Source organism: Python bivittatus, unplaced genomic scaffold (assembly GCF_059951505.1).
Source record: "Python bivittatus isolate LINGU-HERP-01145 unplaced genomic scaffold, Pbiv_v1 ctg000700_np1212, whole genome shotgun sequence".
NCBI classification, from domain to species: domain Eukaryota; kingdom Metazoa; phylum Chordata; class Lepidosauria; order Squamata; family Pythonidae; genus Python; species Python bivittatus.
The window spans coordinates 51,563,257-51,586,496 of NW_028277098.1; the positions used below are offsets into that span (position 1 = coordinate 51,563,257).

General features: G+C 37.3%; 1 protein-coding gene across 14 annotated transcripts in view; it reads right to left on the bottom strand.

The window, feature by feature from the left end:
- The window catches only part of ST3GAL3 (ST3 beta-galactoside alpha-2,3-sialyltransferase 3), a 212,547-nt gene that overhangs the window by 45,035 nt on the left and 144,272 nt on the right, over window positions 1–23,240 (bottom strand). For 13 of the 14 annotated variants that reach the window (XM_088153067.1, XM_088153069.1, XM_088153073.1 and 10 more), the window contains 2 exon segments: window positions 17,432–17,527; window positions 14,294–14,480 (listed from right to left, as the gene is read on the bottom strand). In XM_088153067.1, the coding sequence (XP_088009193.1) occupies window positions 14,294–14,480; window positions 17,432–17,527 (283 nt within the window). 14 annotated transcript variants of the gene reach the window in all.

Genomic DNA, 23,240 nt, shown 5'->3' on the forward strand with positions numbered 1-23,240 from the left:
TAAAAATGCAAAGGCCCATTGCAGATGGTTAGAGAACCCAAGTGCAGTAATCCTGATTTCCTTTTGAACTCCCCAGCACTATAGAAAGGAATTACAAATTTGGTACTAACCCTAGAGTCTAATAGTCAATTGTGATAACAGTTGGGAAACAATACACAAAACTAAAATGATGGGTCTGTTCCAACCATTCTTATCTGGACCTTTAAGACAGAGTCCATCCACATACCTTCTTCAACTATCTTTGGAAATTTCATCTGATTTATAATCCAGGACAAATAAGCCTTGTTTTGGAAAATGTACTCATATAATGAGGAGAAGAAAAAAAAGACAATGAACATAATGGCACGCAATTTTGTTCATTTGTTTATTATTATGCTCTTAAATTTAAGGAATATATTACCGACCTAAGTGGGATCAATTGTATGAGTATGGATTGTTTTCCCAATATTCATTCTTTATTGTGTACTTTCTGATGTTTTGAAAACACCACTTGGTTTAGAAAACAGTGAATGAAAAGAGAGGGGTGGTGCATATTAGAGAAAAGAAAATCATTAGTAGCATACCTTGGTTGATTTCACAGACTAAGCACATTTGGCTGTAGGATTGTCTGGGAATTCCATGGCTAGTCCAGGAAGTTAAAAAAAAAACAAAACCAAATCCAGTGGAAAGACAACAGCAATTCATTTTCAGAACACTAACAAGTAAACTGCAATTACAGGAACTGAGTTTAGCTTAAGGGCATTTTATTTTGATTTAAATACTGTACACAACAGCTACAACAGATGATTTCCACAGACAGCCTTCATACTTCAAAGATTTTATTTCAAATTCAAATTCAAAATCATATTTCAAAGATTTTACACAAAACATGCTTGTCTATTGGAAGACAACCCCTTATGGAGAAGAACAGTAGAAAGAGGAAAGAACTCTTCTAGTATGCCCATAGCCATGCAAACTCCGCTTTTCGGAAATAATGAAAAAGATGAAATTTAATTTAAGGTATGCTTGGAAGAAAAAAATAAGATCCAGCCTGGCTGTTCCCTAGACTGACCACCAAGACTGGTAGTATATTCTTTTGTTTTCACAGTGAACTATACAGACAGTGTGCCCTTTGCACTTGTGGACTGTAGGGAAAACAGAATGTCTACAGAAAAAAACACCTCATAAATCCAGGGCAGGGAGAACCCTGACAGATGAGGAAACTAGGCTCTCAGCTCATGTCTAAAATGGATTACATATCTTTATTTACTATAGTTTGGTCTCTGCTTCTTATAGTGCCCATGGGAAAATGAACTATTTGAAAATCCACAACTGAGGAAAGATTAGTGGAGACAAATAAAGTAATTACAGAGTGTCTGCTATAGCACTGATCTCCTCCAAAACTTAATCCATTTTTTAAAAATTTCATTGTTAAAAATACTCTAGTCCTGGAACATAGTGGGCGATACAAGATTGGGATCTCATTCCCATTGAGCTCCATGAACACAATCTTCAGTGGATCTAGAAACATGCCAATTTCACAACATATTACGATCAGAAACAGCTCCAGAGGTTGTACCTGTTTCAAATTAAAACATGCAAATGTGCAATTAACAAACTGTTTTTTAAGAATTCTCATGTATCATTCATTATGAATTATCTGCCTCCAAAAACAGTTATAAAACCTATTGGGATTTAATGATTAACTAACAAAATGATCCAGTGGACATTGTACTGATTCCTATCCTTTCTTTCCTCTGATGTTTTCTTTCTCCCACTCTATCCACTGAGAGTCTCTTCCATCTTAAATCTTTATGGTTGTCTAGCAATGGTTAAAATGTATATGGGAAAAATCCTCCTGACAGATGCATTGTACCTGGACAGCACAATAATGCTGAGAGAGAGAGAGAGAGCCTGCTACAGCTTTCCATATAAATTCATTTACTTATATTTAAAACTTCTGCACAAGGCTGAGGTCACTCTCTATTTGGTGACAAGCAAGTTCATGGCATATAAAGCAAATGATTCATATATAGTAATATTTGCATCAGTTGTATTGCAATAATGCTTCAATATTGCATATGATAGAGGCCAGCAATATGCGTATGGCAAACGTACATGTGTGTGTGTATGAAAAAAATGTTCTTACTGATGTATATGACTTATTACTTTAAAGATGAAACACTTTCCTCTCCAGCATAACAGAAAGATTAGAAGTATGTTATGCATTCACATTTTGGGGAATCAGAGTTCAAAGAGGTATACCATGCAGATTAGCGAGTATTTTGGGTATGATACTGAACTAAATGTAAATGAAAAATGGATGGGGAGAAATGTTGCAGTTTCTTTGGAAAAAAAAAAACACCTCAATTATCTTTACCCTTCAAATGTAGTTAATGCGCTTTTATTTAATAAATGTAATCATATTAGGTCTATTCCCCTAAGAAACTAATATACATTCTCTGATTGGATAACATAATTCATGTGGCTAATTAAGAATGCAGGAACCAGCAGGCAGAGAGAAAAGGTCTTGGTAGCATAAAATCCATTTGAGGAGTACTGTTGGGTGGGCTTTGCCTTAATTCAGGCTTTGTCAGGTCAGAAAAACATAGTAAACTATGAAAGACCTCTTTATAATGAGGGCACAAAACTTATGGCCCTGACCAAATGAAATCCTCCAAGGCCTTGAGCATGATTCCACTGTGGGCTCAATGATCAAGCATGGAGGTGGTAGTGTCAAGGTTTGGTGGTTCTTTGCCCCCTTACACCTGGTCAACTTGCCATCATTGAAGGAAGCATGAATTCTGCTTTGCACCAGAGAATTCTGTATCAGAATATCAGGCTATGTGCCCATCAGCTGAAGCAGTAAGACAATAATCCAACATATACAAGCAAGTTTAAAAGAGAATGAATTAAGAAGAGCAAATACAATGCTTTGGAATGCCCAAGTCAAAGTCCACATCTAAATGCCACAACCCTCAAATATTACTGAGCTGAAGCAGTCTACCATGGAGGAATGAACCAAAAGACCTACACAGTGACACAAAAGACTGATCACCAGTTATAGGAACCAAATTGCATTTGATTGCAATTACTGCAACTAAAGATGATCCAGCTGAATACTGAACCTAAGATGATAATTTTTTTCACACTGGCATGCTGCACTTTGTTTATGAAAATAAATAAAATTTTTGATTTTCTTTGTATGTTCCAACTCTCTCTCTACGTATGTATGTATGTAGTACTACATGACGTTCTGATAACATTCAGTAGCAAAGATCTGCAAAAATTCAACCAGTCAGAAAATATCCATTTCCTTGAAAGTAAACTGATAAGGTTGCTCCCTGCCACTCTCTTGAGCTTTCCAGAATGCTCTCTACTCCTTCGGTTCATTTTTTCAGGAAAGGCTGATATACCTCTAACAAAGCATTAGAATGTAGGTACTGTCATTTAATTTTCTAAGAACACCCCTGAGGCATATGTAAGACCAGAAACATTATTGTAAATAAGGTGATACAAGAAGTTGGTGTTGTGCTTTGCAGCGTGCAAGTTTTCTTTCATGAATTAATATGATTTAGAAAATGATGTTTGGAAAGCATCACTATTTCAATGAACTGAAGAGGGAAGCTTCAGCTGTGCCTAGAATTTGGCTAAATTGGGCAAAAGACCGGGATCTGGACCCCCCGCCCCCCGCTTGAGTCCCCGGCAAGTGAAGTCTTTTGTGTGTTGGTAATAGAAATGGAATCATAGGAGTTTACTTACCGAAAAAAAGATGAGTCAAACTTCCTAAAATTACTTCAATCAAGGAAGAACAAGAGAGGTGGTTATAAGCTAAGGCTTGTAAAATAGATTTGGGAGGGTGGAATCATTTTATCTAAGGAAGAAGGGATCAAAGCAGGACACATACAGACTGAGTTTGTTTACACCTTCTCTAGAATCTCCCAATATCCAACACAGAGTGGAATGTATTCTGTCACTTCAGCAAAGACATGATGCATGGAAGAATATGTACAATATAAACAGGAGAGCAATTAGAAGATGGAATACCTGGTAAGTATCTTAGTTTGCAAGTGAATGAATTTATTTCCCTCTCCTCTGAACTTGTCAACATTCAGCCTTCTCCCTCTACAGGATACTGAAGTTGTTTTCATTATCAGATGGGGAGTTGCATTCTTAGAGCTATTTGATTCCCTGGCAAATGCATGTGCCAACAGTAGTTGAAGAGGGTAGAGTTAAGTTGGGAAATTTCAGGGAACCCTTCTTGATGTTAGCCAAATGCCTGAACTGACAGAACTAAGGAAAAGCTCTACAGAGGGTGTTAAAAAACAAAGGTATCTCAAGAATGTGTGGAGGATGATATTAGCACTGCTAGTTTCTCTAATCGTTTGCACTAATGTGTTGGATAGGTTCAGAAAGAAAATGCTTATCTGTTCTTCATTACAGAAAGCCAAAGTAAGAGGTCTAAAGAAGTACTGTGGCTAAGCTCTTTCCAACACTTTGTTTACCCATATCCCATTAAGCCTAGAAAACTGACTTATTTTTATATAGTTATTTGCAGGAAGGAACTATTTCCTTCAGAAATAGCAGTGAACTCTCACAACAAAGAACATTTGCCATCAAAGAGAGCTACATTATGAAAGCAGAACCTGAGTAAAACAAACATGATGGAAATTTCCTTGGACACTCCCACCCTTGATGCTAAAAGATCAGGAGGAGTCTGATAGCACCCATTTCAACTAACAGATTTTATTAAAAGGCACCAGCTTTTGTGAGCTGCAGCTCACTTCATCATAAGAGAAAAGTGTCTGTAAGAAAAAAGAGAGAGATAAAACAACCCACAAATACATTAAAAAGACAAATCAAAGTCAAAAAGTAAAACCGGAATTACAAAAGCCATGTGCTCACAAAACCTAGTTGCAATCAGAGCGTCCCCCCCCCCTCCTGTGCTGGACAGAACAGAGGAGTCTTGACATCTTTCCTAAAGCCCAAGAGGGATGGAACCTTATGATGAGACTGGTAGGTGCCTAGGGCAGAAGAACCTGCAGGTTAACAAAAAAATTCCCAGAATCCCTGATCAAGAGGCAAACCTCTAGTGATCGTAAACTGGCTTCTTTTGGGTGAGCTTTTCCCCCCTTAGTCTCTCACACAAGCCCATCAAGCACAGTGTGAAAAACTGCTCTAATTTCCACCATCCCCAGATAATGTACTAATAGCAGGGGAATATGGGAGATGTTGTCCAAAATATCTGGAAAGCCCCAAATTCTAGTACCAAGAATACAGACTTCTGTTTATTACAGAGAATAAACAGTTTCCTGCAAATAGTAAAGCTGGGTTTAAAACCATCTCTCCCAGATTGCAACAGACTGAGAAATGGAAAGCAGGGTTATCCCACCAGCCATGCTGAAGACTGGCTGCCTTTTATTTCCCACTTTTCCTATACTCTATCCATATCAGCTAATCATTATAAATAATTTTGTAACTGAGCACTGATATGAGTTTATTTTTTTCCCTCTCCCTATTTTCTTTTATGTCATGTCTTTTTTATTGTAAGAATATTGGCAATGATTATAATTGATGTGTTAAACCCCCTGCTGACTTTTTTAGTTGAAGAGGAGAGTAAAAAATATAATTATTTTTGTTAATAAATAAATGAAAGTTGTGCAAAAGTGTGAGAGAACACAGCATTATTCCTGAGTAACTTTTAGCCTACTGTACAATAATATCTAACACTAACCATCTGCTAAAGTCAATACAAATTCAGTATGATTATACTTCATTAATAAGTTTTAAGCAGAAATAACTGTACATGGAAACAGATTAAAAAGAAGTCTGGACCTATTGTCAAGGAACAGTTATGTAACAAATTAAAGTAGAAAATGGGCAGGAGATCAACAGTTTCTTTCTGCCATAGATATGTGCCAAATGAAAACCATCACCTGTCATATCTATGGCAGTCACAAAGTGATTACGAGCAAAAGAATCCTGCCAAGGAGGACAAAATACAAAACTTCTAGGTGAGATTAGCAGAATAAACAGCGTTTACAGGATTAGAGTTTGAAGGTGTCACTGTCATGTTAGAAAAAAGAAGCAGGTGATTGACAGTATAAAAGAGGGGGAACAGCAGAGAACTAGGGTTGCCAATTGACCAGCTAAGCAGTGCAATCCTGTTTATTTATGCCCACAAAGTTCAATGGGACTATGCATCCTAGGTATGCACATGATACCACTGTGATGATTAATCAGACCTCTTGGGGGCATGTACATGCATACACACAAATACACTCCACAATGTGAAAAGTGAAGAGGGAGGGAGGGACTTACCACAAGCACTCATGCATTAAGCAAATTAGAAATGTTCATCAGAGTTTGGGGGCAGACAGTTTGGTTTTGGGCATGTGGTGAAGGGAAGACCACCAGCCACCTATGTGGAGCACTTGGAAATGCTGGTGGCAACCAACACTGGTGATGTACAGCAGGGAAGAGTAGCATTGAGGCAGGAGTGGATGACTGAGTATGTGCCTGAGACTAACATATTTGCAGTTCTGTCCCCCACCCTCACCCGAGTTTTTCAGGGAGAGGTTTTTTTCTACCTTAGTCCTTCATGGAATCCATTCAAGTTTTCACAGAATCCTAAGGTTCCATGGCACCACGTTTGAATGATCCTGACCTAGAACTTTTGGGTTGAGCAGCATGAAATCAAATCAATCAATCAATCAATCAATCCTAAGAAACAGCTATAGCAAACTGTCAGATAGGCACTAGGAGCACAGAGCCTATCCTGTCCACTTTGTTGAGTTTCATATATGACTCTCTCTCTGCTGGGCAGATGTCATGAGTGTGCAATTGTTACAATGAGTTCCTAGCTCCCAGGGAGCAAGTCTGTTCCTTAAGCCCTTAGGATAGTAGAGCTGGAGAAGCTGGCTGATTGTCCACACATGTCCCATAACCAAGAAGAAAACTACAAAGACAGGGGGGGGGGGAAAGGTCCTCAGTACATTTTTAAAAGAATATTTGGTGGGGGAGAGAGTTGTGCCTGGGTAAGTCAAACTCATCAGTAATATCTTGGCTATATTGTGTTCTTCATGTTATACATGGTGCAGATTGCCTTTCTTATTCCCTACTTGGTGCTCTCCAGATGTGTAGGATGTGGAAGTAGGGCTGGGATCAGAAAGACACTAGGTTGAAGAAGGCACACTTATGATGCTCCTTCACATATGCAGTTTATATGAACTACATTTCTTTTTCCTTGAGGTAAATTGATGAAGTTTTCAGTTACCTCCCTGGATGAAAATATATTTAATGGGAAAATCTCAGAAAAGTTAATTATTGAAAATATGCAAAAATGCAATTAACCAACAAGAAGAGGGAGCGGAAAAGAGAAGGGTCTGTTGTGCTTATCCATAATTACAGAAATTAAGGAACTGTCTGTGAACATTTTGTTCCTCTGTATATCAAAGGATAATAGTACATTATACACAAAAATACGTTATCAGAGTCCCACTGCTCTTTTTAAAAAAATGTTGCTTTTTATTACTTATTGTAATAAATAACTTTTATTACTTTTTGGACAGTTATTGCTTCTAAAACCAAATCAAATTTTCAAGTTTCAAAGCACTTCATAATCTTACGACAGCACTATAAGATAAGTCAGCTTTGCAGGAGGGAGGATTATGGATGAGACAGTAGCTTGGTTAAGGCCTCCTACTGAGTTCCTGGACAGAAGCTTCATCCAGACCAGGGGCTTATTTGCAGCCCAATCTCTTATCTACAACACTAATCTTATATGGAAGAGAGGATTCTCAGGTTACCACTTCTGTGCTCTAAATCACTTCTCTCCACCCTGCCCCCCATATGTTCCAATTATGCCTTTGCAAGGACAAACATGCATATGGAGCCTTCCCGCAGGCTGTGGAGATCTGAAGCAAAGAAATGGCAGACAGATGAAAGTGTTAAGCATCCTTGCTACTACTTTACTCAAATGGAAAAATTAAGCTGTTGTTGTCACGTTCTAGAAATGACAATGATATGGAGTTTCTATTGCAACTGCTTGTGCGTGAGGTGCAGTAATCTCCTGAGCAGTAAAGCACGGAAACTTCTTCAACTAAGTTTTAAAAGTTTTAACTCAGAGCTGCATTGATTCAGTGCAGTGAGTTATACAGAACTTTCTGTCACCATGCATTACAATAAACTGTGCTTACAAATTTGTTATGTTCTATTACTTTTTATACCAGAGATCAATACTGGCATAAAGTATTACATACCCTGGATGCAGGACCAAAAACCAGAATGGTTAGATCAACAAGAAAAGAACAAACTTTGGATATAAAAGCTGCTGTAAGAGGAGATTTCTGCACTCTATGCTCCAGGAACAAGTATGTGAAAATTACAAAGAACAATGAATATGAGACCTGCCCAGCAGCTTTGAATGTATTGGTGCAGGTAATTAGTCATTGGCATGGTTCTTTCTTTGTAAGAAAAAAGCAAGGGTTTTTCTTTTTTGTAAGAAGAAAGCAAGAGACATAGACCCTCCAACCCTCCAGTAGTTCATGTGCTTCTTTGTTTGCCCCACCCAACCAGGAATGCAGTTATTCAATCCCTCTCACTACAGCACAAGGGATAGGTGGAATTATTACAATGACAACTGGGAAGTTTTCTGCCCAAATATAGCTTAGTTAGGTCTGAGGTAAGCACTTCCATTGAGCAACTCAAGACCCATCAGATTACATTTGTCCCCAAGGAGTACAGACAAGGAAGAATGGCAAAAATAATAAAAAGACACCTGACTAAACAATGAGATTCTCAATGTACTGGCAGAAATGTTGTGAATATGTGTTCTGCATAGTTTCCAACTGCATGGAATAAGTGGTTCCTAAACTTTCAATTTCACATATCTTGAAACCTATCAAACAAGTGTAAGATCTGAAGATCAGACTGCAGACTTATTCCTGGCCAGAAAAAAATAGGAAAGTTTTAATGGCTGGAAACTTACAGGTAGTCCTTGGGTTACAACAGCAACTGGCACCAGGATTGCTGTTGATAAGTGATGCTGTCGTAAAGTGTGATGTCACATGACCAGATTGCTTAGCAAACAACAATCCCAGTTGCTGTTGTATATACTGAAAATGCCAAGAGACGGGAGTCCCAGGCAAGGAGGTGGTGTGTGCCATGGGGGGTGTTATGGGGAGGTGAGGGTTGCCATGGGGAGGCTCTATGGAGCGCAGACAGGCCACCGGAGGCTGCATGCAGGTTGGGGTGGCCTGGGGAGGGCTAGCAGAGGCTGTGCATGGGTTGGGGGAGGCCACAGGTGGGAGGGTTGCCACGGAGTACAAGATCCCTGGGATCGTACTCCATAGTGGGCTCCTCAGGGGGAAAAGTGGCCAGAGTGACTTGCAACCTTCCCTGACGGCTTCCCCATTGACTTTGCTTGTGGGAAGCTGGCAGGGAAGGTCACAAATGGTGATCACATGACCGAGGCTCGCTGCAACATTGTACTCGCAAGCTGGCCACCCAAGTGCCTGGATTGCAATCATGTGACCGCAGGGGTGCTGTGATGGGTGGAACTTCAAGGACCGATTGTAAGTCCATTTTTTCAGCGCTGCCGTAACTCTGAACAGTCGCTGAATGAATGGACGTAAGACAAGGACTACCAGTAACTGAAAGTACTCTGTTCACCAATCATATTTTATGGAATTTGTCTTTGTGAAATGTTATCCATTTTGCTATTCTACAGTACATATATTTTTTTGCATGTTTGCCATGACCTAGATCTTTATCTGAAGGGGTGGACTTTGCACATCCTTCTTCAAAACCAAGATTTGGTCCCCATCTATACCACCACTCAGTGGATTTTGTACATCTTTTCTGCAGTATCTTGACAAAGCCAATCCCTCAGAAAATTATTCCAACCACAACACAGCTTTCAGAAATGTGGAAAACAAAAAGTAAGCACTGAGTTAGATGCAAAAATCTAGGGTTTCAGTAAGCAGGCATTTGAATATTTGCAGGATAGTGTGTCAGTATATATTTTAAATATCATCCATAATTGCTTATACATTCCTGTGGTTGATATTTGGAATGCTTTATGTTTACACAAATATATGTTATAAATTTATGAAATAAAAACGTTTAAAATTGTCAATGATCAGCATGGACATGCAGCATATTTTGCTATGGTAAACAATAAATAAGGTGCCATTTCTGCATGAAGCCATTGGCACTATTTGTGCACTTAACATTTTGGACAGTATTTAGGTATACACAAACAATCAAAACAGATGAGTTTGGCTGTTAACCCTGGTATTTTTTAATGTGACATAACTAATTCTTGTAGCTTCAGGAAAGTCTTCTGTATAGTTCCAGTGCAGTAACATAAAAAGCTTTGCATCACTTTTGATCGCACTGTCATGGCTACCACCTTGACTGTACGTTGCAGACATCCCTGCTTGGAGATTAAGTGCAACATAGACTAGAAACTGAAGCTGCATACACAGCTTGAGATAAGAGAACACATGGTCATTTGAGGCAGGAACCTTGTTGAAATGAAATACTGTAGTCTGATCCCAGCATGTATCTGGATGGAAAATTCCCAGAGAAACATATGCAGATTGCCTAAATTTCATAATCTAAGATGTAATTTTCAATTACATATATTCTGAAAAGTGCTAGGTTTAATTTGAAACTTTCATAACAACTAGAAGAGCATTACACAATCAAGTCTGCTATGGTATGTCTTCTTACAATTTTTAAAACTGAATAAATACAGATTGTAGCTGCAATGTTCTGGCAGCATTTTTCTCACATCTCACCCTGATTTCTTTTGCTTAATGTCCAGTCTAGTGAAGAGTGCTGAAGAACAAAACAGTGGCTTATTATTTTGCACAACATGGATTACCATAATACAGTATAAGTACTGTCCATGGCTGATTTTGGATGTACATTTGCCAAACCAAGAGATGTTTTTCCTTCAGCATTGTTGTGTTGTTTTGTCATTTTTAAAATTTTATTTTATTCTGTATTTTTTAAAAATGATGAGACTTATATAAAGAGAAATACAAACATTTTAAACATTCAAATTCAATATCTCTATCCAGAACACAATTTCTACAGATGAAGGTAATCTTAGGAAAAATACTATTAATATAGCCAATAAACAGTAATCATATTTGAGTAAATGTATATATAATTTTAGGGTTCATCAATATACTTTGCTATTATAGCTGGAGTGTTACATGCAGTGTTGAGACTGCATCTTTAAAAGAATAAAACTAGGAAAGTGCAGAAAAAGGCAATCAAAAGGTTAAGGTATTGGTGTAGCTCCCCTATGAAGAAAAACCTCACAAATTGGGGCATTTAAAATTTGGAACATGAGGAGGCTAAAGGGAGACATGATACAGTATATAAAATGATGGATAAAAAGATAGCAGAGACATGTTTTTCTTCCCCTCTCACACTGTTAGAATTTGAGGTGAACCATTGAAAATAAATGCAGGAAAATCCAGGACCACAGAAGAAAATAGCCTTCATACAGTGCTTAGTTAAACTACAGAATTTGTTTCCAGATGTTGGGGTAACAATGTGCAATTTGAATGTTGTTGTTTTTTTAAAAGGCTGGACAAAGGAATGGAGTAAAAGACTATCAATAGCTATTAATTCTGGTGGTTATTCATTGCTTCCTGAATCATGGGCAACATGTCTTAAATGCTGATTGCTGAGAAGTGATATCAGAAGGGGGACTGTCTCCATCCAGTCCAGAGTTTTCCCAATTTATTCCTGTAAGCTGCCCGCAGTCACTGTGAGTGAGTTGGGCAGCCATATATATTGCTTGCTTGCTTAATTAATTAATTAATTAAATGCATCTGGATTGTCAATGTATGACACAGAAAGCTGAATTAGATAGGCCTATCCAACAGGGCTCTTCTTATGTTCTTATTAAAACTATTTAAGAGAGAGGTTCCAATTAGTTCTTTGTACACATACAATGTTGGAATTTTAATTTAATTTCAGCAGGATGAAAGCAGCTTAGGAAGAGGACTTTTTTTGTTGTTGTTCTCCTGCAAGAACGTTCCATGACATGTATTGTAATGCCGCTAGATTTAGCTGGAGAAATTAGCTCACAAAAACAAGAAAAAGGAGGTGAAGTAAAGAGAAATTTATGCTCCAATCCCTGTGTGTGTTAATACCTTCTGGAGGTAGTCGGCTTGACAGATCTGCTTTCTGCCTCTCCCTTTGCTTTCCCCTTGTGACTATGACTCATTCTTAAGCATCTAGAGAACCCATTTCCTCTTTGGTGCAAGATGGATTAGTTTTAACCTATTTGGATCGTGCATCGGTTTTCAGTGTGAAAGTGCATGTCTTTGTGTAGTTTCTTGTCTGATGTTAGCAGGGAATTCATGTGTGTGACTACAAGCAAAGGTTAATGAGGAAGTACCAGAGGTCACAATAAATTACTCAAAAAGGAAGAATTAGTTGTCACTTCACACTGCACTATACTCTAGTCTACCTGTTTACAAAACTCACCATCATGATACTGAAAGGTCTCTATGACTCTAAAGTGACCTCAGCCAATTATCCCCCAGATATAGGAAATAGGCAGAAATAAGAAATATGGAGATGAAATATTAGATGGCAAGGCAATATTTTCTCCCATTAAATATGCACTTTATGCACACACAACCACTTCAAATCTCACATTTCAAATACAAATCATGACTAGGCTCCTATACTATATAAAATGGGGGATTTTTCTCATCTCTTCTTCCACTGTCTCTGAAACCCACTATAAGATGTGCTAGAGGGAGTGTTTTGACTGATACTAAACCTTGTTTTCTTTCCTAAGCTATGCAACTTTGATCAGTAATGATTATTCATATCTCCAAAGCACACTAGTAGCCTAACTGATGCACTTATAGTGTAAGGGGTGAGGAAGCACATATACTCTCATCCAGTTGATGAAATACAACTGTACTCTCCTTGATCCTCTGTGTCACCCCTACACATTGTGCATCACAGATGCCCATGCAACTAGCAGGCTTTTAACATGGCTGCACTTGCAGGCAGGTGTTCACTCACCACCAGACTTCCAGTAATAAAGACCATACCCTGATGCTGTAGGCACTTCCTCTATAAGTTTTTGTTTGGCAGATTATTGGTGAAATTGAGTATATTCAAATAAGAGGGAAAAACCTGGAAATTACCGATATCCAAATAAACCTTTGCTCTTACTTGGCTTCTTTACCAACATAAAGCAGATATCCAAGGAGAATCCTCTGAGATGAAATCATTTTTCTGAAGCAAGGAATTATCTTTGAGTCAAACCAATTAAATAGCTTGTTTGCATAAACCTCAACTCTAGTCCCAGGTTGGCTTAATTATTTCAAAAGAGTCTGAGCTGATCTTGGCAGGTTCTGTATTTCTGAAGTATATTTCTGCTGGATATTTTCTAATAAAACAGATTAAACAATGACAATAATTTCCAACTAAAAGCATAGTTGTCTCCTACATTTGCTATTAAGTACAACAAAACAAGTTCCACTTGCACAATATAGTATATGTCTCAAGTAATTAACAAAGAACAGAATGTACCTTGCAAGTAAGAACACAAATACAGAAGTATGAGAATGTGAATAGAAATGGTTTCATTATTTTACATGCAAATACAAATTAAAAACCTCTATAAAATCTATTTGCATATGGGTTCTGAAGACTGTACTGGTTAAGATGCAGGATGCATCCTGATAGACTAGTCAATCCCCAAATATGTCGTCCCATCATTAGTCTGAATTTATTACCCATGGCTATTGGATTTATTTATCAATCTTGTTACTTTTATTAACTTTTTCCAGCAGGCAGCTTGCAGAAATATGCTTTTTTCACTCTATCATTATCAATTATTTGTTATGCGTTGCCATCCAAGCTTCCTTATTTCTTTATAAACAACTTCAGTTGAATTTAGTAGACTTTAATGCCCAAGTTATTTTGGGAATAGGGAAGAACTCAAGACCTATTGTTAAGATAGATGCAATTCCATAGAAATAAGTATACAAGAAGCCTAAATATTGAGCTGGGAACCAAGTTTTAATTCATAGGCTTGCACAGCAAACTGAGATTATATCAAAGTAACAGCACATGTGAGGTAATGTCATAATACAAATTCTGTCCTTACATATAAGCATTCCAACTTCTGATGCAATGTGGTAATTGTAATCACATATATTTTATTATTTGACCTCTTTGGACGCCAATGTTGTGATTTCAGGAATAATCCTGAAATATCAGGAGTTCCTCTGGGGAGAAAAAAAAAAACCCTGTATCTTACCACTTTTTCCTTATAAACAATGTACTTCAGCCACTTGAAATCCTGCCACTTGAATCCTGCCAGTACAAACAGGGAATCCTTCTCATACTGCTCTGGTTTCTGGATAGCCCCTTCTGGATATGTTATCCGCATTGTTGTCTTGCCACCAACATCTTTTTCAAAGCCTTTCACTGGAGCAGAATTCAGCCTTCAGGGAGATGAGAGAAAATTTATGAGCTGCATTTATACTAGGGTTCACATTTTTGTGTAGCAAAAATAAATGTCAGGAACTCCACTACAGTAAAAGTTGCAAAGGCATTACACTCACATATTAGGCTCCTTACTGCCAGTAAAACAGGCAGAACTAGCTGAATCTGCCATTAGTTTACTCCAAGGATGATCTATCCTTTGGAGGCAATGTGTATGACTACAGGCTCTGTATTGAAAATATTAACACTGGCAAAGTAAATTATGTTATTTTCTGATTCTTCAGCTAAACCAAGGAAGAAGCAACAATAGCATTCCCCAACTTGACACCTCCCATAATTCCCAGCTACTACTACCACCAAACCTGAGAAAACTACTAATTTAAAATACCAGCCCCACCATTTTCAATTAAGAACACAAAGGAAGTCCTAAAGTCCATTCTCATTCCATCATACTATCTTTGTCTCTCTTTGTTACAACACAGAAGCTGCTTCTAAAAAGTATTTTTTCTATACTAAGTCTGCAGTGTTGAAATTTAATCAAAATTTTTCATAACGCCATGTGTTAATTGGAGGTACAGCATTTTTCACCTAAAACACAGCTAGGAACCCCAAACTGTACAAGCCACACAAAGTTCTTAGTTATTCTCTTTGTTGTACTCATTGCCACAAAGTAGGTACAATAATATTATCTTAAATGGGTCTGGCCATGGCCAATATGACACTGGCTTCCTCTGCATTCTGGTTATTGTCCTGCATTTTTAATCATCCTCAATGTTCAGGTAAACATAGTAGCAGATGAGGATCTATAATGGGAGATAAAGTACTTCAAATTTATTCTTTCAACAATACATTCCTTGTCATTAGAACAGGACTTCCTCAGAATCATGGTTATGTCACCTGAAACATTCCCCAGAGGATTCAGAAATCTGATTCATTGAGATTTAAGTCTGTTATAACAGAGACAATTTTAAAGCTCTGTCAAGTAAAGGTGGAAAGAGCTTCGAACCGAAGCTATTTCAGACAGATATCAGAAATTATAGCAGTACTACCAAAAAAAATAATAATAATCTTAGCCATCAAACCCTGGTTTAATTAGAAAATGTGATCAGAGTATGTGCTACAGAATGGATGATAATTACAGCTGAAATGATATATTTGGGCAGTTCTATAATCATCATGTCAGCCATGATGTTCTGAGCATAATAATTTAAAGTGTCTTCTATGTGAATTCTGAAATTCTCAGGACAAGGATCCTGGAGTTTTCTAAGCCACACCTGAGACCATCTTGACTAGTTCTTACAGGGAGACAAACAGGTTGCCAAATGGTAATATACCAGCTGAGTGTTGGCTCTGTTTTGAGTCAGCACCAAGAACAAACACTTAAATATAGTACTTAAACAAACAACTTGTATGAACTCAATTCTCTTTATGCATTTGATGCAGAATATTTAATAAATTATGCAAGGCAAAGATGCTGAGAATGAGTTTATCAATCCGATAGATTATTGGTTTCTTACAGTGAAACAACTGCAATCAAGCTACAATCAAGTGGTATTATTTCTATTAACAGAGACTACAAAGATTCAACTTATAATGATTCATATTCCGTAAGTCAACAGTGATTTCCTTTTCATTCTAGGCTTTGTAACAGTCAAATGTAATCATGGAACAGTTTTTCCTAAAATAATGAATTACCAGGCTGTCTACTTGACTGCACCTTTCTCTCTCCAAGAAAACAGGAAGAGCTCTTGGCTCTATTCCGTAGAATGGTACAAGAAATATACTGATTTGTATGGAATCAGTGGGTGTTGTTCCAGTGCTGCTGGAAGTTTGGAAGTTTACAATTAAGCCTCTCTAAATAATCTCCTGCCTAGAGGCCTATGTCACTGTGATTTTGAAAGCTAGTGAAGACTTTGCTCTTTGTTCCAGCTATCATCCAATTTCTTTGTTAAACTTGAATTGACTGTTACATTACCACATAGACTATAAATGATATTACCACCAACTATTCAACCCACACAATCTGGATTTCTAAAAGGTCATCAAGGATCTGATAATATTAGATTGTTAAGTGAAAATATATTCTATAAATGGAACTCTGGAATGTAACCCCTGCAAATTACGAGGTTCACCTGTACCATTACTGCCCTGTATTAAAACAAACAAACCATAGGTTCATGTACAAAAACAATAAACACAAGATCACATCAAGTGTAAAATGTCATGACATAAGGTCTGATTCGTGATGTTTGCTCCATCTAGCCTTCTTGCCAAGGATCCCATTTTGAAATAATTTTGTAAAACAGTTTCTTTCATTTGAGTACCTTAGAAAAGCCTTGAAGCTTTTTCTTTTATTACCTTCTAAGCTGTTTCTAATCCTCAGCAGGGGTTATGCAGTAAACAAATTTGGTGCAGAAATTGCAGGATGGCCTGGCTCTAACCCTCCAATCATTCCTTCTGTTCAGAGCAAAGTGGAAAGATAGGATTGTTGCTTCCCCAAACCCTTGTTTCCTTATGAACTGCACGTACCCCTGCAGCAACTGCTCCTTAGAATTAACAACTACATGTATAATGCAATATCTTCAGTAGTGTATTAACTATCAATTAAGCCTAATTTTAAGCAAAATAGATTAATACATCCTGGTTGGGAATTTGGGGAGCTTGAAATCGATCACATCTGGCAGGCACTAGACTATGAAGCTGGGCTAATATAAGAATTGTGTAACTGAAATTATTTCAATGAAGATAAACTAGTGGTTTCTAATCAGAGCATCATTTCAAGTGCCGAAGAAGGAACCAAGTATTCAAAAATTTTGAATAAGGGATGGCTATTTTTTTATTTCATTTGTTCTGCTATTTATAATAATATGAATGACAGCTGCACATTGATTTTGTTATATAGGAAAATAGCATACAATATTTCCTCCTCTCCCCTGCCCAAACAACTCACCTGATAACAATATCATAGTCATCAATTTTCAACCCTAGTGACTTGTTTGCTAGAATGCCACCATTTCCCACAATAACACATCGTCGGCAACTAAGACTGAAAAGGAAACAGAAGAGAAGTTGGTTAAACAGCAAAATGCATGAGCACAGAAATATTTCTGGTCCAGATCTGAGCCAGTCTTTCCTAAAAGAATCAGAAAGTAGTACTCAGTTAATTTACAATTAAGAGAATGACACTTGATAGTAATATAGTAAGCTAGCAACATAAGTTGCTGAAGGAGGAATTGTTCTCATCATATCTTAAGCTTACTGGCTCAAAATAAAATCTTTGCTAACAAAATGCTTCATTTTATAGTGAAATAACAACCACAATTGTTCCTACTACCTATCCAACAATAAAACCAGCAATTTCCTTTTTCCTTAGGAAATCAGTAACTGCTTAATCAAATGCTATTTAATCATGCAGCAGAGGGAATTATATCGCAACTCTCCCTAACATGCTAGGACAGGAACCAATTACACACAAAAGTTAAATATGTTCACGGTTCTTATGTTGAAAATGACAGTTGGAAGAAACAATATGTTTAAGATAAGAAACAATCCCATTGTACTTCCACAAAACTTAGAAAAAGCTGCAGCTGTCTGGCATTTTTAGAAGAATTCTGAAAAAGGGACTCCAGCCCTATGACCCTCCCTCCAAGCAGATAGTAGAGCCCCATGAGGCACATTCTGAGAATACTGTGTTGTAGGAAGTCCAAAGAATCTCAGGGTACTCTTAAATCAGATGACTGATTTAAGATTATTTGAAAATTGTAGAGTAAGAGTGGGCAACCTGCAACCCAAGGAACCAATGTGGCCCTAGAGTCTACTTTTTGTGATCTTCTGAATTCCCTCAATGATTGCCAAAATTATCAACACACTAAAGTAGAAAACATATGAAATGCAGTGTAAGCCTTAAAATAGATATATCCATTTAAACAAGCAATAACAATCTCCTAAAACAACCTCCCAAACTCAGTTCTACCTACTTTGTGGTTGTTAGCCCCCACCCAAATGTTAAGTGCAACCATTTAGTCATCAAAAGGTTGTCTATCTCTACTAGCAAGATGGATGTTTTAGATTCTCCCACACCCCCCATCCTCCTCAGCTTGATTTCTTCACTTGCACTGATGTTAATCTTTTCCAAGGCCTTCATGTCATCAGCATAACATAGGTTATTGGTATTTCCTCCTCCAGTGTTAAAACCATGCTCATATTCTTCCAACCCAGCTTCCTTCAATATATATTCCATACATAGGTTGAATAAATAAAGGGACAGTTTACAGCCTTGTCTTACTCCTTTGCCAATGAGTGCATTTCCCCATATTCCATCGAGACTGTGGCTTCCTGACCTGTATATAGATTTTGCATGAGGACAATGAGATGTTCTGGGATTCCTATTTTTCTTTTTCTAAAATGTTTTTATTGAAAGTTTTAAAAATAATAAAACATAATACAAAGTACATTCAGAAGAGAGAGAAAATGAAAAGAAAAAGAATAGAAAGTGCAAGGAAAGAAAAAAGGAAAGAGAAATAATTAAAGAAGTGACTTCTGATCTTCATCACAACAAGTATAGGCAAATTTAAGATTTCTTCCCCCTTTATAAGATTGCATGCATATATCTCTTCTTCCCGTGGCCCATCCCTTATCTATTTGCAAATCTATAATTCATTAACATTTCAGTCCAGTTATCAGCAAAAAGTCCGTAAAGGGGTTCCAGAATTATATCAAATTATATCTTGCTTTAACCCTAGTCAAACATATTGGCTTTAAATTTTTTGCTTTTGCTTCTAACGATCATAGTCTTTGACCCATTCAAATGCTGTCAAAGGTTTTGATCTTCTTTTCTTTCTCCCATCTCTAAAGTTGCTTCAAGGCTTTAGCAACCCTCTTTTGTAAATCCATCAAGAAGTTATTGTCCAAGTCATTATCATGGCTTGCCATTTGTATTTCCACTTTAATTGCTGTCTCTATCTTGTAATCCAGAATTTCTTTATTTTCTAGTAAATGTGCATAAGTGTGTTTCACCTCTTCATCCTGTAGGTCTTTCAAATCATTTTCTTTGACAACTTTCTTTTCTTCTTTTGTAAATAATGCATTCATATAAGTAAATATTATTTCTTCATTGTAGCTGCAAGTCTCTGTTCTCATTCTGCAAAAGTGTCTTGAAATTACTCAAATCTGACAGCATTATCTGTCATTTCACACAATCCAATGCTTACTCTCCGATTCAAAAACAAGAGGCAGACTTTTTTCTTTTCCTGCCTGGAGTCTTTAGTCCCCTTTAGTGTCCAATTTCGGAAATCACAAAGGCTCGAATCTCTGTCGTTAGTTTGATAAACTAAACAAAATGATATTTCCATAAAGTTATTATTTATTAATTTAATTTCCCCCCAAATCTTTTAGCAAAAGTCCTAAGGTTCCAAGGTTTTCTGGCCCCTTAGTCTGTTTATTAACTTTCTTAAATTAAATTCTTATTTAGCTTTTTGCCATTTGTTTCTATTTCTTAGTTCTTAAGCTTATAGTTAATTTTTCTTTTGTTCAAGAATGAAGTTAACTTTAAAAGGCTCCACCGTAACTGAGAGCATGATGATTCCCTTCATCTCCCGGTGCTCAAACCCATGGGAAACCACTGTCCTGCAGTCTCCTCATGGCATATGCCCCCAGTGTTCTTTGCTCATTTCTCCCAGGAATACCCCACCATCATGATGAGACAGCACAGCAGGACTTTGCAGGGAGGGGTTTAAAATATATATGTGACTAGATTCTCTCATCCAAATTTCTAATTTATATGAAATGATAATATTTGGAAGACATTATAATATAGAAATTAATACTGTCAGAGTAGGTCTGAAGAGATCCGGATTCAAGTCCTTCCACATCCATAAAACCAAATGACCCAAATACATTAATCTTTCCTTAGTGTAACCAATTATGGTTAACCCTAACATAGGGTTATTATGAGGAGAAAAAAGGGGAAGGCTACTCCACCTTGAGCTTCTTGAAAACTGGGGAAGACATATAGTTAATAAAAGAAAAACTATGAAAGAATCAGTGGTTCTAGCAAAAATGGAAACATTGGAATATTAAATCACATGCTTTGGGCTTGTCCTATTATTTTGGATGAAATTTACAGGATTGTCAAAGTGACTTTCAAGTGATTGTAGGTTGTCAAGGATACATATGTTTTTCTTGGCTACATTCTCAGGAACTAAAGACATCATGGATGGAGCTGGAACCAAAATAATTATTATACATTTCTGTAAAGAATAATCTACATTTGATCTCCAGCAATGAATTGTTAATATATGCTGTTTGTTATTTGAATTATTTTTTTTACATGTCTGGCTAATTTTTATATCAGTATCAATCTCTCTCAGCACACACATATACCTACTTTGTTTAATAAAGCATACATAAAATGAGAAAGGAGAAATTGAAATACTTTAGAATAATATAAATTAAACAATCCATAGGCCACATATACTTTCAGCACACCAAGGTTATACTATCAAAATTTGGCAGCAAAATGTTTGAATTCTGGTGATGATTTTTTTACTTCTAATCCCAATTCTTCCACAACCCCTTGAGAAATGGTCTGAAATTTCCCAAAATGGTGATTTCAGACTGTTTCCTGGGGGTTGGGAAGGATTGTAAGTTAAGGGTTTCCTTTCTTGGTGGCCTCCTACTCCCATTCCTGTTCTTAAACCTCCCTACAAAATAACTTGCCTTCTGCAACTCTCCTGAAGGTCAGAAGGCTGGATTGCAGCCCCTGATCTCTCAAATACTGTCTGTATCTGCCATAAATATAAAGATGTGTCGAAAAACTGTGTAATTAGTCTTAAAGGAGCATTACCATGGAGCAAAAAGTACAAAACAATGGTAGGCTGCCATTAACCAAGATATAACTACATAAAAGGTCACATCAGAAATAAAATCATTAGAAGTATTCATGGGCAGCCAAGATACTGTCTGAATTTTGCCTGCTGTACTTTACTAAATCTCAATATGTACTCTAATTTATTCTTTATTGATTACATCATTTATTTATTTGTTTGTTTCATCAATTTGTATGCTGTCTCATCAATGACTCTAGGCCACTTACATCCATAAAAATAAGAAGGCATAGAATTAAAATGCATAAAAAAAAACTTAATCACCACCCTCCCTAACATTGCCACCAATGAAATGGCACCCCCTTCTGCAAAGGCTCTTTGAAAAGCACTGCCTTAATGGTTTTCTTGAATGACAACAGAGAGGGAGCTCTCCTAACTCAGGAGACAGTCTGTTCCAGAGTGAGCCTACCATAAGGCTGCAATCTGCTTCTAGCCTCCCACCCCCTTAACATGATTTAACTCATCCCTATAGTCAGTCAAAACCTTTCTTCAATTTTAGGATGAGGAAGTGGGTTTACTTCAATCCCATAACTGGAAAAAGGTTGAAAACAGCATTTGATTAAAATTATATGACCCTAGAACAGGGGTCAGCAACCTACAGCTCATGGGCTGGATGTGGCCTACCACCCAAAGTCATCCAGCCTGCAGTCCCAAAAAGAAATATGTCCACCCAGACTGTGAGAGAGGAGGAGAGAGTGGCCATCTGTTCAGCTGCTCTTGTGAGCACTCGCCATCTCCTTGGGTGGGAAGCCATTTTGGTGATGACTTCACCAGCCGCCCTTGGTGCAGGCAGAGCTGTAAATCCTCTGCCTGGCACTGGTGAGAGTGAGTTGTGAGGTGAAGGAGGAGGAAATGGCGGCAGCAGCAAGGCCTCTGGCCCCTAAGCAAGAGAAGGTTGCCACCCCTGTCCTACAATAACCTCTCAATGTATTGAACTAATGGGGGGAAGACACATATATCCATTAGATATGAATGGGACTTTATGCATGTATGAAATAACCTTATGCATAAATGATGATGGGATTTAACATATCCATAAAATGATGGAAGGGATTTTGTCCAACCAGTAAACCAAAGGTTAATTGTACTTCGGCAGAAGCTACTTTGTTCATACATTTCACTATTATTGTTGATAGACTCTCATTACTATTCCTACAACCTTCATTCCTCACCTGTATACACACTTCCTGAATCTCTTCTATTCCTTTCTCTCCCAATTTTGTCTCAAATATGTCCCAGCTGCAGTAAATTAATCCCAGTGTTTGGTTATGCAGTGGATTATTCACATTTTTTTCACAATTCAGAATGTTGATTTTTCAGTGTCTTTGGCAATATAAGATAAGTCATGAACATTTGCTTTAGAAAATGAAGAACAGCTGATGAAGAGAAAATCTGACAGAACAGTGGTTAATGGAAAACACAGAAAAGAGCAAAAACTTGGTACACAGTTAATTTCAGAGAGCAAGAATGTAGTGTTCAGTTTGGCCATGTGCCAGTAGGGCTCATCACAACTGTGAAATTGAAACATGTTCTATATTAAGAGTAAAACAGCATTCTCCAACCTGCCAGATGTATCAGACTGTAACTTCCATAATATCTAACAACAGGACCAATTGAGTATTATGGAGCTGAAGTCCCAATACAACTGAAGGATGCAAGGCAAATCTTGGCATATAGTATTAGGAAAAAAATATTTAATGCACATAAACATTCACTTATATTCATATCTAAATGTAAAGATGAGTATGTGCATCACCAACTCAGCCCTAGTGGTCCATAGTAAGAAATAGTAAGAAATCCCATAATTAGTTCTTGTTGCCAACTCTATAATCCATAAACTATAAAAACTGGTTTGTTAGTTTGTTAGAGGGTTGG